Here is a 13,368-nt window from a genome sequence, read left to right on the forward strand (position 1 = left end):
AGGGCGTGACTCAATAATGTATTGTGTGAGACTACACACAATGCCTGCTGGCAGTGTGTGTAGCCTTAGATGAACCTAAGGTAAGGTAACCTCAAGGTAACGTAAGGTAACATCAGGGTAAGGTATCTTGCAGCCACTTGCCAATCTCAGCTTGACACTTGCCATCACTGGACCAGAGGCCAGATTCACGAAGCAGTTACGCAAGTACTTACGAACGTGTACATCTTTCCTCAATCTTAGACGGCTTTGTCAGCTCTGACGGCTGTTTACATTTAACAGTTTACAAGCATGAAACTTGCCAATCAACTGTTGTTATTGTTATAAACAGCCTCCTGGTGCTTCGGAGCTCATTAACTGTTTAATAATTGTAAACAAAGCCGCCAAAGATTGAGAAAAGATGTACAGGTTCGTAAGTGCTTGGTGAATCAGGCCCCAAGAGTGCCCAGTGTTATATTACTGGCGTACCATGCGTGTCCCTGGGCTTGATACCGGTTGTGACATCCTGTTCGGAGTTGAAGGTCACTGCTAGTGCAACCTGCCCTATCAAAGACCAACCGGGCTGTGGTGGGTATGTGGGCCTGCAGGCCGCTCCAAGCAACAGCCTGGTGGACCAAACTCTCACAAGTCGAGCCTGGCCTCAGGCCGGGCTTGGGGAGTAGAACAACTCCCAGAACCCCATCAACCAGGTATATGTGGGCCTGCGGGCCGCTCCAAGCAACAGCCTGGTGGACCAAACTCTCACAAGTCGAGCCTGGCCTCGGGCCGGGCTTGGCGAGTAGAACAACTCCCAGAACCCCATCAACCAGGTATATGTGGGCCTGCGGGCCGCTCCAAGCAACAGCCTGGTGGACCAAACTCTCACAAGTCAAGCCTGGCCTCGGGCCGGGCTTGGAGAGTAGAACAACTCCTAGAACCCCATCAAGCAGGTAAAGAACGTCGCATTTCGCTCGTAGGCGTTACATAGGGCCAAAAATGGTCGTACTAGAAAACGGAAGCGGCTGGCAAAAGTGACGTTCTGTCCCGTTTTCTGTTTTAGGTCCTCTGGTATGCCAGGAGAGAACCCTTTACACGCCACGGGATGGAACAACGGATATATAATATTATTAGCTTACAAATTATATGAGAACTCGACCATGAATAAATTATTGATTCCAAATTGTAAATAAGGACATTATAGATAATTATATTAAAACAATTTTGTGTGAAAGGTTTCCTTAATGTGTTCATCATAGACAAAGTGTTACCATGTCTGCAAAAGTTCAACATCCTCGTTAATTCCGGCGTCACAAAAGTTAGGGAACTCATATTGTATATTTTTATTTATATTCTAATATTTAATTTATATGCAAAACAAAATATCACAGGGGCGACTGTTGACAAATTTGAAGCCATGTCAGAAAACTTGGCTTTACCCATCACAAGTGCTGGGGCACCTTTACTTATAATTACTTGAGAAGTGCCCTAAAGTGCCCGGGTCTGATATCTAGGTCCCCGTGGGTACTTAATGGTGCAATTTGATATCTGGCGAGCCTCTAGTTCTCCACCTCATTTGTTTCTGAAGGTGGTGGTATGCATGTCGTTGGCATCATTATTTTATCTTGGAGCGTCTCCACCGGCTCGGTCTAAGGAGTATCTGATCATTACCACCAACAAATCCACAAGGGCCGTGACGAGGGTTCGAACCTAAGTCATGTATTGTCTTGTTTGTGTTGCGTGTTCTGTCGTTCCTGCTCTCTCATTGTGTTGGGGGGGGACGGCACAGGGATATATATATATATATATATATATATATATATATATATATATATATATATATATATATATATATATATATATATATATAATATATATGTGTGTGTGTGTGTGTCTCTCCTAAATGGGTTTACATAGACCTACTCAACTGTATGTACTTAATTAAATGTGTATGCGCACGCGCGCACACTCATATAGCTGTGTTTGCGAGGAGTAATCTTGACCTCTATGACCCGTGTTTCAAGTTGTGACAGCCGGCAGGAGTTAAGGTTCGTTACACCCGCTTGTGAAACCATGTATGGAGTCGGTCTGAGACATGTCTCTGCCTGGGGGCCACCATATCCTTCCTCCCTCACTCTCCCGTGGCACTCTGGGAGCTGGTGTCACTGTTTCTCACTCTGACACTGTGGGAGCTGGTGTCACTCTTCCTCACTCTCTTGTGACACTGTGAGAGTAAGTGTGAGAGGTTAGTGTGTGGCGGTGGAGCGCGCTCAGCGCCTTCATAGAAGGGTAGAGGGGTAGGGGTGGGGTCGGGGTAATTAAGTTATTACGCTGACACAATAGTGGAGTGGGGGGGGGAGAGGGTCAAGTTTCCAGGGGGGGGGGGTAGTTCCAGCTCCAGGGGAAGGGGGGGGGTGTACACCCCCCTTTATTACCCACATTTCCATCTCTCATTCTCAACGTCAACGTCACCTTCCCACCTTGGGGCGAATTGCGCGCTTCTACTGCACCGAGGACAGTCGTTGGTTAGGTTAGGTTAGGGTATTCTCGCCTGGGGATAGGAGATAGACTAAGAGCGTTTCTTCCTGTGATGATGATGCTCTGGTTCTGTAGGGCTTCAGACTCCTGTAGGTGTCCGGTTTGACTCTGGGATCGAGCACATATTGTAAAACTGACCCTGGTTGATACCTGGTTGATGGGGTTCTGGGAGTTGTTCTACTGTTCTACTGACTTGTGAGAGTTTGGTCCACCAGGCTGTTGCTTGGAGCGGCCCGCAGGCCCACATACCCACCACAGCCCGGCTGAGACACCCCACTGTCTCTCATATAGAGATGTTACTAATAAAATAAGCAAGTGTATTTATATTGGTAATGGTGAGTACGTATGACTTAGTACTGGAGTTACTTCCAACCTTTTCAACTACATTACTGGGAAGATCAGAGCTAGTAATGTCCACCTGTGGACATTACTCAGCTGACGTGTGTGTGTGTGATCACCTGTTTTTGCTTGTTGGATCGAGCTCTAGGTCTTGGACTTCGCTTTTCTAGACGTTGGTGAGAGTGGATGTGTGTGTGTGTGTGTGTGTGTGTGTGTGTGTGTGTGTGTGTGTGTGTGTGTGTGTGTGTGTGTGTGTGTGTGTGTGTGTGTAGCCGTGATGCCTGCGGGAGACCAGATCATCTCTGTCCGGTGCTAACGGTCCTCATAAATGATATATGACCACTGACCCGCATACAGCACTCACCCATGTCTCACTCACTCACTCACTGTTCTTCAAACCGGATAAGTTTAGATTCAGGAATGACCTTGGTTTGGAAAACGGGTGGGTGGACTGTATGAACAAATTACCGGGTACTCTAATAAACGTGGGCTCACTTGATTGTTTCAAGCGTAGGCTCGACGTGTTCGGGTGGATATAAATAGTTGCCTGGGTAACAGGCCTAATGCATTTTCCTTAATTTCGCATGTTCTCCACCTGAACCACCCCCCTTGTTCACCTGGCCCGGTGTTCGTTTGAAGAACGTTCACCTGGGTGAAACTGAACCAATGTCGCAGAGTCCGGCCCCCACAGACCTGTCGCAGAGGTGACAAGGTAACAATGTCACACCTGGTGTATGCCAGACACAAAACACAATAGTCTCTCTCATATTTTGGTAAAGAGAGGACGTGTCAGGTTGAGTTAGATTGACTTAGAGAGCAGCGCTGCCGTGGTGGGGAAATGTTGCATCTTGAGACTGTCGTCCAAGGCGTATCTTGGGGACAAGGAAGTCCTTCTGGGTAGGTTTTATGTTTTTCAGATTTACATTTTTCATGTATTTCATAATTTTTTTGTAATGGCTTTCTGACAGCACCTGCATGTTGTTAATTGACTAGGTACACGGCGGCATATTAGCTGTCCACACGAGGCGTGCTGTTAGCTAGGCATCACAGACCGGTTGATCAGGCAGCCTTTGAGGGTAGTATTGACCATTTTGCTTCATGAACACTCAAAACTTGCCTCAGGTTTAGAGGGAGGATGTTGATAAGTCTCTGGCAGCGGCGGCAGCGTGTTTATAACCTAGTTGTGCTTGGCGGGGGTCGAGCTTTGGCTCTTTGGTCCCGCCTGTGGCTTGGTGTTGCTCCAACCCGTTCTCGCACTTGCTTACGGTCAATATTGACTTCTTTAATAAGTGCATATGTGACATACTAATTGATTGTGAATATTTTAGTTTACCTTGAAAAGCTTCATAGAAAACACCGACCTCACCTAACCCTCTTAGTATGTTAAGATAAGCATATTATTGCTTGTTTACAATTATTACTTAACCTATCAACGGTATAGGTTAAGTAATAATTGTAATTAAGAATAATAAGATGCTTATCTTAACATACTAAGAAGGTGAGGTAAGGTCGGTGTTTTCTATGAACCTTTTCAAGGTAAACTAAAATATTCACAATAAATTAGTATGTCACATATGCACTTATTAAATAAGCCAATATTGACTATAAGCAAGTGCGAGAACGGGTTGGTTGCTCATGTAGTTTTGAGCGGGATCTTTTATCATACCTCCTGCCACGCCTCGTGGACTCGTCAGGAAGTATCTCACGGTGTAGACTCTCCTAGTCCCTCTGGTATTTTTCCAGTCGTAAATGGTGGTGAATATATCTGTGGACGGCGCCCCAGGGAGCCTCTCATCTCATTTGCCCTTGCCCAGTCAATCTTTACGCCCTTACTCTTATTCCGTTCTGTTCCCATACTCTTGTCTCTGCCTCCTCCTCCTCCTCCTCCTTCCGTTCTCGCTCCTCTTTTATTACTTGTACTCGGGGGTTTTCTGTTGTCTCTCCTTCTCTTTGGCACTTTCTCCTGACAATTCCCTCTCTTCTACCCCCTCTCCCTTCTCCCCCCTCCCTTCTCTCTCCCTCCTCCCTTCTCTCTCCCTCCTCCCTTCTCTCTCCCCCCTCCTCTGTCCCCCTCCCTTTCCTTCCCTCCCCTACCTTCCCCTACCCTCCCCTACTTTCCCATCTCCTCCCCTCTCCCTCCCCTCCCCTACCTCATAATGCTCAGCCCGTCACCTCACCAGGTTGTTGGGGAGAGCACAGGGTTATGGAGTGCGCATATGCATAGTCTAAGTCGTTAGGAAAATATATACACACACCTCTACACCGCCCGTAATAAATCTATAAATAAATAACAACTCAACGTACCCTAACGGAAATTATGAGGTAAAATGTTGTGTTTTATATATGATGTGGAGGTGGTGGGGGACGTGAGTGACGTGACAGTGACGTGACAGTCGTGAGTGACGTGCCAGTGACGTGACAGTCGTGAGTGACGTGCCAGTGACGTAGTAATGTGCGTGCCGATACAGGTTTGAACTGTACGTGGCTATGGTCCTCTGGCACGAGCTGGAGTGACCTTGGCGAGCTAAACCCGTTAATTAACATGCTACAATAACAGGCAGGAGAATTAGACCCCTTCAACACCCACATTTCTCTAAATGAAGTGACAGCGTTTCGGGCCGTCGTGGATCCAGTCGTGTGATGGGAATCGACTTGAGAATGATCCAGGACGGACCGAAACGTCGTCGTCCCTTCACCTTCTAGCGTGTGGTCTGGTCAACAGGAATGGAAATAAATAATGTTTGAAATAAACAATGGAATCGTGAAAGGTTGCTGACACAAGCGTGATTAATGCGGCTCACAGACTGTGACGGGGATGGATATTACATTCTTATAGCTGTGTCTTTTATCTTCAATGATGTCCATTAGGCACCTCGTAAATCTCTAGGAGGTGGGGTGGTAGGGACCGTCCTCCTGCTGGGGGGACATGGGGGGACAGTCCTCCTGCTGGGGGGACATGGGGGGACAGTCCTCCTGAATGTAGGAGGGAGGGTCCACCCTCCTGCTCTTAGGGGGAGGGGGGGGGGAGGTAGAGAGTCCTCGAGACTCCGGCATATGAAGTCCTTCTGCCAGTTTATGACGTCCCGAGGACCATTTGATGTTTTGGCGCGCCCATTTTTTGTTGTTTTGGCGCGCCCATTTTTTGTTGTTTTGGCGCGCCCATTTTTTGTTGTTTTGGCGCGCCCATTTTTTGTTGTTTTGGTGCGCCCATTTTTGGTGTTTTGGCGCGCCCATTTTTGGTGTTTTGGCGCGCCCATTTTTGGTGTTTTGGCGCGCCCATTTTTGATGTTTTGGCGCGCCCATTTTTGGTGTTTTGGCGCGCTCATTTTTGGTGTTTTGGCGCGCCCATTTTTGGTGTTTTGGCGCGCCCATTTTTGGTGTTTTGGCGCGCCCATTTTTGGTGTTTTGGCGCGCCCATTTTTGATGTTTTGGTGCGCCCATTTTTGGTGTTTTGGCGCGCCCATTTTTTGTTGTTTTGGTGCGCCCATTTTTGGTGTTTTGGCGCGCCCATTTTTGGTGTTTTGGCGCGCCCATTTTTGGTGTTTTGGCGCGCCCATTTTTGATGTTTTGGCGCGCCCATTTTTGGTGTTTTGGCGCGCTCATTTTTGGTGTTTTGGCGCGCCCATTTTTGGTGTTTTGGCGCGCCCATTTTTGGTGTTTTGGCGCGCCCATTTTTGATGTTTTGGTGCGCTCATTTTTGGTGTTTTGGCGCGCCCATTTTTGGTGTTTTGGCGCGCCCATTTTTGGTGTTTTGGCGCGCCCATTTTTGATGTTTTGGTGCGCCCATTTTTGGTGTTTTGGCGCGCCCATTTTTGGTGTTTTGGCGCGCTCATTTTTGGTGTTTTTGCTCCACTATTTAATGTTTTAGGTCACCGTAAAAGATGACGGCCTTTTACATCTTAGAGGGTAATTGTTTACAACTTACAGGGCTACACCATTAATTAAATGGGTAATTACCTCTTCCATTAGTAAGGGGTAGTTCATTTTACCAGCAACTGTAAGAAAGAGTCGCTCCTATTAACAAAGAAATTAAAGAACAGCAACAACAAGAAAAGTTGGCAAGTGTGTGTTGAGTGTTTGGAGAGTCACCCCTTCCTTCCCGAGGTTTCCCAGCGTCTAGAAAACGGTCAATTTAAAGTGGTCTCTCCTAACCTACTACCAGAGGACCCAAAACAAAAAACGGGACAGTACGTCACTTTCCCCACCCGCTTCCATTTTCTAGTACGACCATTTTTGGTCTTATGTAACGCATACGTGCGAAAAGCGACGTTCTTTGGTAGGGGGAGAGGTGGTCCTGAGTTTGAGGGCAAGGGGAGATGCTAGGAGGGAAGGATGATTGTCTGTGTCTGTCTGTACTCACCTAGTTGTGTCTGCAGGATCGAGCATTGACTCTTGGATCCCGCCTTTCGAGCCATCGGTTGTTTACAGCAATGACTCCGGTCCTATTTCCCTATCATACCTAGTTTTAAAATTATGAATAGTATTTGCTTCCACAACCTGTTCCTGAAGTGCATGCCATTTTCCCACTAGTCTCGCGCTAAAAGAAAACTTCCTAACATCTCTGTGACTCATCTGAGTTTCCAGCTTCCGTGTCTGTCTGTCTGTCTCCTCGTTGTGTTGGTGTGAATGGCGGACATTAACTTGCCGGGGTTCATATAGTTGTACAGCGGGAACACAAAATGGCATCACTTGTGTTGTGCTAATTTTTGACTCCTGCATAATAGCGCGTTTTTGTGGTTCAGGTGTTGGCAGCGGCGGCGCTATTGTTAGCGGGATAACCGCAAAGGTTGAGCACCTGTGGTTGGATATTTGCTGGCACTTGAGTGATGGCTCTGGCCAGTATTGTGTGCCATCACGGCCATCGGGTTCACAGTCAGTTACTTGCTGAAGAAGATGGATAGGGGGCCTGCGGGCCGCTCCAAGCAACAGCCTGGTGGACCAAACTCTCACAAGTCAAGCCTGGCCTCGGGCCGGGCTTGGGGAGTAGAACAACTCCCAGAACCCCATCAACCAGGTATCAAGCAGGCCCCCTGACAGCTAAGTGGACAGCGCTATCCTTTGCAAGTGGCTAAGCACCTCCAAAGGATACCTGATCAACCAGGCTGTGACTCATACGTCAGGCTGAGAGCAGCCGCGTCCAACAGCCTGGTTGACCAGTCCAGCAACCAGGAGGCCTGGCGATGACCGCGAGGGGAGGGGAGGGAGGGAGAGGGGAGGGAGGGGGTTAGAGAGGGGGTGAGAGTGAGAGTGAGAGAAGGGGGGAGGGGGAGGCAGTAACCTAGACATTTAGAGACAGGAAATAATTTTTTTTTCTGCATTTTTCTGATAGTCATTTTTTCTCTTGCGGAAATAAATGGCGGCAATTAAGTTAAACCTTTACAATTGGGCACTGGAAAATGGTGAGGAGAAGTCTGGAAATGGTGAGGCGCCACTGGGAGGCAGTCTCTCCACGTCACTTAGGGACAGTTGACCAGACCACACACTAGAAGGTGAAGGGACGACCACGTTTCGGTCCGTCCTGGACCATTCTCAAGTCCATCTCTTGAGAATGAGATTCTCAGGATGTTTTCGGTCCAAGACGGACCGAAACGTCGTCGTCCCTTCACCTTCTAGTGTGTGGTGTGGTCAACATACTTCAGCCCCGTTATTGTGAGTCATCGCCTGCACTTAGGGGCAGTGTTGGAGGAGTGGTGGGTGATGTGTTATCTTGCCAGCACCTCTGAGCTGCCTCTCACACCTCGTGGAAGACAAACTGTGCCAACTGCCGGAAGTGTAGTGTTGTGCCGAGATCTGTGATTAGTGTTCTCCTTCCTCTCCCCACGCCTCCTATTCTTCCTCTACGCTTCTGCAGTTATCTTTGTTCTTAAGTGGGATTGGGGTGGTTATAGATAAGAGCTGCCTCGTATGGGCCAATAGGCCTTCTGCAGTTACCTTTGTTCTTATGTTCTTCATTCCTTTCCCTTCTACAGCCTCCTCCTCCTTCCGCTCTTCTTCCTCCTTGATCTCGACACCCTGTGCAACATAGTGGCACATGGTATCTCGAGATGATTTCGGGGCTTTGCGTCCCCGCGGCCCGGTCCTTGACCAGGCCTCCTATTGGTTACACATCCCCCAGGAAGCAGCCCGTAGCAGCTGTCTAACTCTCAGGTACCTATTTACTGCTAGGTAACAGGGGCATCAGGGCGGAAAGAAACTTTCCCCATTTGTTTCTGCCTGGTGCGGGAATCGAACCCGCGCCACAGAATTAAGAGTCCTGAGCGCTATCCACCAGGCTTCCAGGTGGCGTTGTTTGGTTTATTCCTAAGGAATTTCACGTGGAGGATTTCCTGTTGTGGTTGATATTGCTGAAGTCTCGGGGTCACCATAGCCCGTGCTACTTGGAACTTTTCGTTCCACGTAGCGAATCTTAACCAACACCAACCAGGTGTCTACGACAGGTGTCTACGACAGGTGTCTACGACAGGTGTCTACGACAGGTGTCTACGACAGGTGTCTACGACAGGTGTCTACGACAGGTGCCTACCACTGGTGCCTACCACTGGTGCCTACCACTGGTGCCTACCACTGGTGCCTACCACAGGTGTCTACCACAGGTGTCTACCTCAGGGGTCTACCAAAGGTGTTGGTGGTGGTGTACGGGGTCGTAGCCCCCACTTGAGGTGCAAGAGTAACGCGGGTGTTGAAGGTGTCAGGGGGTGTGTGTAAGGGGTGGTGTAGTTGGGGGTGTAATTGTTGTAGCGGGTGGTGAGGGTGTGGGGAAGGGGGGGAGGGGGATGGGTCGGGTCATTACACAGGCCGCTTGTTACAAGATATATTGATTGTGATCACGGTTGGTGGTGTTTTTGTTGTCTTTGTCCCGGGTGCCTAGCAACGTATGGCAAGACGGCCACGGTCTTCCCCCTCTCTCACTATCATCCTTCTCTCTATCCCTGTCCTTATCATCCCTTCCTCCTTGTTTTTCCGTGACCACCTTCCTTCCCTCCTCCTCCTCCCCAATTTCCTCCTCAAATGCTCTCCTTGAGAGGGTGGTGTAGGGAAAGGGGCAGCGCCCCCCCCCCCCCTAGTGCCCCCCTGTCGTCTCCTTCATCAGTGTCTTGTGCACCTTTTCTCTTCCCTATTGAGGTGATCTTCCGCCTTTAAAATACCTATTGACGACAGATATGTTTGGCTTTACCAGCTTGTGTTCCTTGTGCGGACATTATCCTTGATACTGATTTATTTTAGAGCGTTTTTGATCGTTGCTAATCTCCCGGGTAACTGACCTAACATCACTTCCCCCTTCTTCATCACCATGTCTCACCACCACTACCTTGGGAAATGGTGAGAGTAATACCAATATGAAACAACTTCTGCACAAATTCTGGCCAGAGAATCGACAATGGTAATGGGGCAGTTCTGCAGGTTTGGTAGGTTTCAGAGTGAAAGAAATCGACCAATGAAAGTTATATGTTGTAAACAGCAAGCAAGTTAAATATATTTGGCAGAAACATTTGATAGACTAGGGAAAGTACCATGCAACATTGATTAGACAGGATATGTCTAAGGAGGACAGGGAGGCAGAGTAGAGAATCTGACAAAAGCACATGACAAAATTTAAGACCAGGAAATGACACATGAAGATACAGACCTGACAACAAAGCGTACTTACTGCGTAATGTCTACATAGTGAGTGAGTGAGTGAGTGAGTGAGTGAGTGAGTGAGTGAGTGAGTGAGTGAGTGAGTGAGTGTGTGTGTGTGTGTGTGTGTGTGTGAGACAGAGTGAGTGAGTGAGTGTGAGACAGAGTGAGTGAGTGAGTGTGAGACAGAGTGAGTGAGTGAGACAGAGTGAGAGTGAGACAGAGTGAGAGTGAGACAGTGAGAGTGAGACAGAGTGAGAGTGAGACAGAGTGAGAGTGAGAGAGAGGAGGGAAGGGGGGGGGCAATAATGTCAACTTTCAATTATTAGCGTGTTACTAGTCTTGTGGGTGTGGGGCGCCCCACCTCACCCCCTACACCCAGGTATTGTGTCCGGACTCTCCTTGTCTACACTATAATATGGCGGACAATACACACCGTGGGGGTTTCTTTCATGACCAAATTTATTCACGGTAAACTGCTTTAAACGTAAGTTTTCTGGGGTCTAGACTTACCGCACTTCCGTACCTTTGTTCCTGCTCTCCTCCACTAGATGCTCGTCTCTCCCTTTCCCTCTCATTCTCCCTCTATCTCCCTCCTTCTCCCTCCTTGCCTCCCCGGCGGGTCTCATCTGCTGGCGTGTGCTTGTGTCTTGAGAGAAGGTATCCGTGCCGCGGGGATATACTTCATTAGACGTCATCCCAGAAGAAAAACAGTCTCCGTAAGATCTTTATGGTGGGCGAGGCTCGCTTAATGTCATTTTATATTGGAGGCCCTTTGTTGACGCTGGGGATGGCACTCGTGGCTAGTGGCACTCGTGGGTGGTGGCACTCGTGGGTGGTGGCACTCGTGGGTGGTGGCACTCGTGGGTTGTGGCACTCGTGGGTGGTGGCACTCGTGGGTGGTGGCACTCGAGGCTGGTGGCACTCGTGGGTGGTGGCACTCGTGGGTGGTGGCACTCGTGGCTGGTGGCACTCGTGGGTGGTGGCACTCGCGGGTGGTGGCACTCGTGGGTAATGGCACTCGTGGCACTCGTGGGTGGTGGCACTCGTGGGTGGTGGCACTCGTGGGTGGTGGCACTCGTGGGTGGTGGCACTCGTGGGTGGTGGCACTCGTGGGTGGTGGCACTCGTGGGTGGTGGCACTCGTGGGTAATGGCACTCGTGGGTAATGGCACTTGTGGCTGGTGGCACTCGTGGGTGGCACTCGTGGGTGGTGGCACTCGTGGGTGGTGGTGTAACGGGGGGTGGGGGAAATAGCTCAATCTTGTCCATTATTCCACCCCCCAGTTCAGGCATCAAATGACCTCAAGTCCTCAAGTGTTCCATACACACACCATGTGCCAGGCAACCTGCCTTACCCCACACTCTTGATTTATCTTATTAATATTAGTGTCAGTTATTAATGTGGGGGGGGGGGGCGAAGGAAGGAATTATCAAGGGAAAGCGCCAAGCCATTACGACTATATAGCACTGGAAGGGTTCAGGATAAGGATTTAGGATAGGACGGGGGAAGGAATAGTGCCTAACCACTTGGATGGTCGAGTATTGAACGCCGACCCACATGAAGCGAAACCGTCGCTCTACCGTCCAGCCCAAGTGGTTGGCCGGAGGGGGGGGGGGCCGAGGCCCCTCCATCAATACTAGGAGCAAGCTGAGGCAGAATATTTACTCGTTGTGTGGGTATATACATTCAAAAATATTTGACTATTTCTATAGACAAGTATACAGTTTTGTTTGAAGACAATGTAACTAGATTTGAAAGTTGTGGTTAGTGAGTGTATCTGGTGTATTAAGGTGAGCTATATATACCCAGTTGTGTATCCACATGTCGGGTAATGTGTACAGTGACTTAGTGTAGAGAGAGGGGGAGAGAGGGAGGGGGAGAGATGGAGAGACATGGAGAAAGGGAGGGGGAGAGATGAAGAAAGGGAGGGGGAGAGATGGAGAAAGGGAGGGAGAGGGGGGGGGGAAGCGCCCAGATAGAATCCAGGTGTGTATGTGAAGCTCACATACACACACCTCAATACCCTCACACTTGGGTACACCCCCCATCTTGACCCGTTCTCCCCCCCCCCCCCCCCCCCGCACTCAGTGATGCATCATGCCCTCTGCAGTACCAGAGGACAGTGACCAGCCTCAGAGACCGACAGTGCCTCCTGAACCAGTGCCCTGAGGCACTCCTGTGTACGTTCAAGTGCTTACGACAGTGACAGAACTCCATTTGAATCAGAAAATATAGAATGGTTTTTATTGGGCTGTGTTAAGACATGGATGAGTTTTGTGGTGGTGTGAGGGCGCTGAGCCCGCGGTGTGGCGGCGGCGGGGCTCAACTATGAGGTCGACTCATTCTACCACACCATGATTGGAATGAGGGCCTTTGGCTTCACATCTCACACGCGTAAGTACCTTTTTTCTCTGCCTTCCTCTCTTTGTTTTTGTCAGTGGCATTGTTGTATGTACGTTTGATGTCCAATGTTTATTTACGTTTGTTATTCGTGTCAGACATGAGCTGTAGCGAGCCCTAGAGCTGGGGTGAGTCGAAGGTGGTAGAGTTGGAATATCCCCTAACTCCACTTTCACAAACATACAAAAATCCTCTCTAAACTCACTCCCACAAACACCACAACAGTGGAGCAAGCAGAGAGTTGCTTACAGTAAGAATAGTTTTTGAAGTACATTGCTGGCCAATATTTCCAAAACTATAAAAGGACTTCTGCGAGGCAATTTTCCCGCCAAGAGTTAGCACCAATGACCGCCCGCCATCATGTCCAGCGACCAATTGAATGTGCGTTCCCACGGTGCCTCAGAGTAGCCCAACTGATCATACAGTAATAGTCTACTCTAACTTATTTGACCACAAACAATTTCTTACATTGTCACATCATGTATATTGTACCCTCCT

At 49.1% G+C, this 13,368-nt stretch overlaps 1 protein-coding gene across 8 annotated transcripts in view; it reads left to right on the forward strand.

Moving 5' to 3' along the window:
- LOC123745666 (afadin) overlaps nucleotides 1-13,368 on the forward strand; it is a 356,634-nt gene that overhangs the window by 158,896 nt on the left and 184,370 nt on the right. For 2 of the 8 annotated variants that reach the window (XM_069312047.1, XM_069312049.1), the window contains exon 2: nucleotides 12,559-12,864. The exons of 4 other annotated variants lie outside the window; for them this stretch is intronic. In XM_069312047.1, coding sequence (XP_069168148.1) covers nucleotides 12,825-12,864 — 40 coding nt within the window. In that variant the 5' untranslated portion in view covers nucleotides 12,559-12,824. The remainder of the gene's footprint in view (nucleotides 1-12,558; nucleotides 12,865-13,368) is intronic. 2 more of the 8 variants (XM_069312048.1, XM_069312050.1) reach the window with 1 other exon arrangement.

The sequence above is a fragment of the Procambarus clarkii genome, chromosome 71, assembly GCF_040958095.1.
Source record: "Procambarus clarkii isolate CNS0578487 chromosome 71, FALCON_Pclarkii_2.0, whole genome shotgun sequence".
NCBI lineage: Eukaryota > Metazoa > Arthropoda > Malacostraca > Decapoda > Cambaridae > Procambarus > Procambarus clarkii.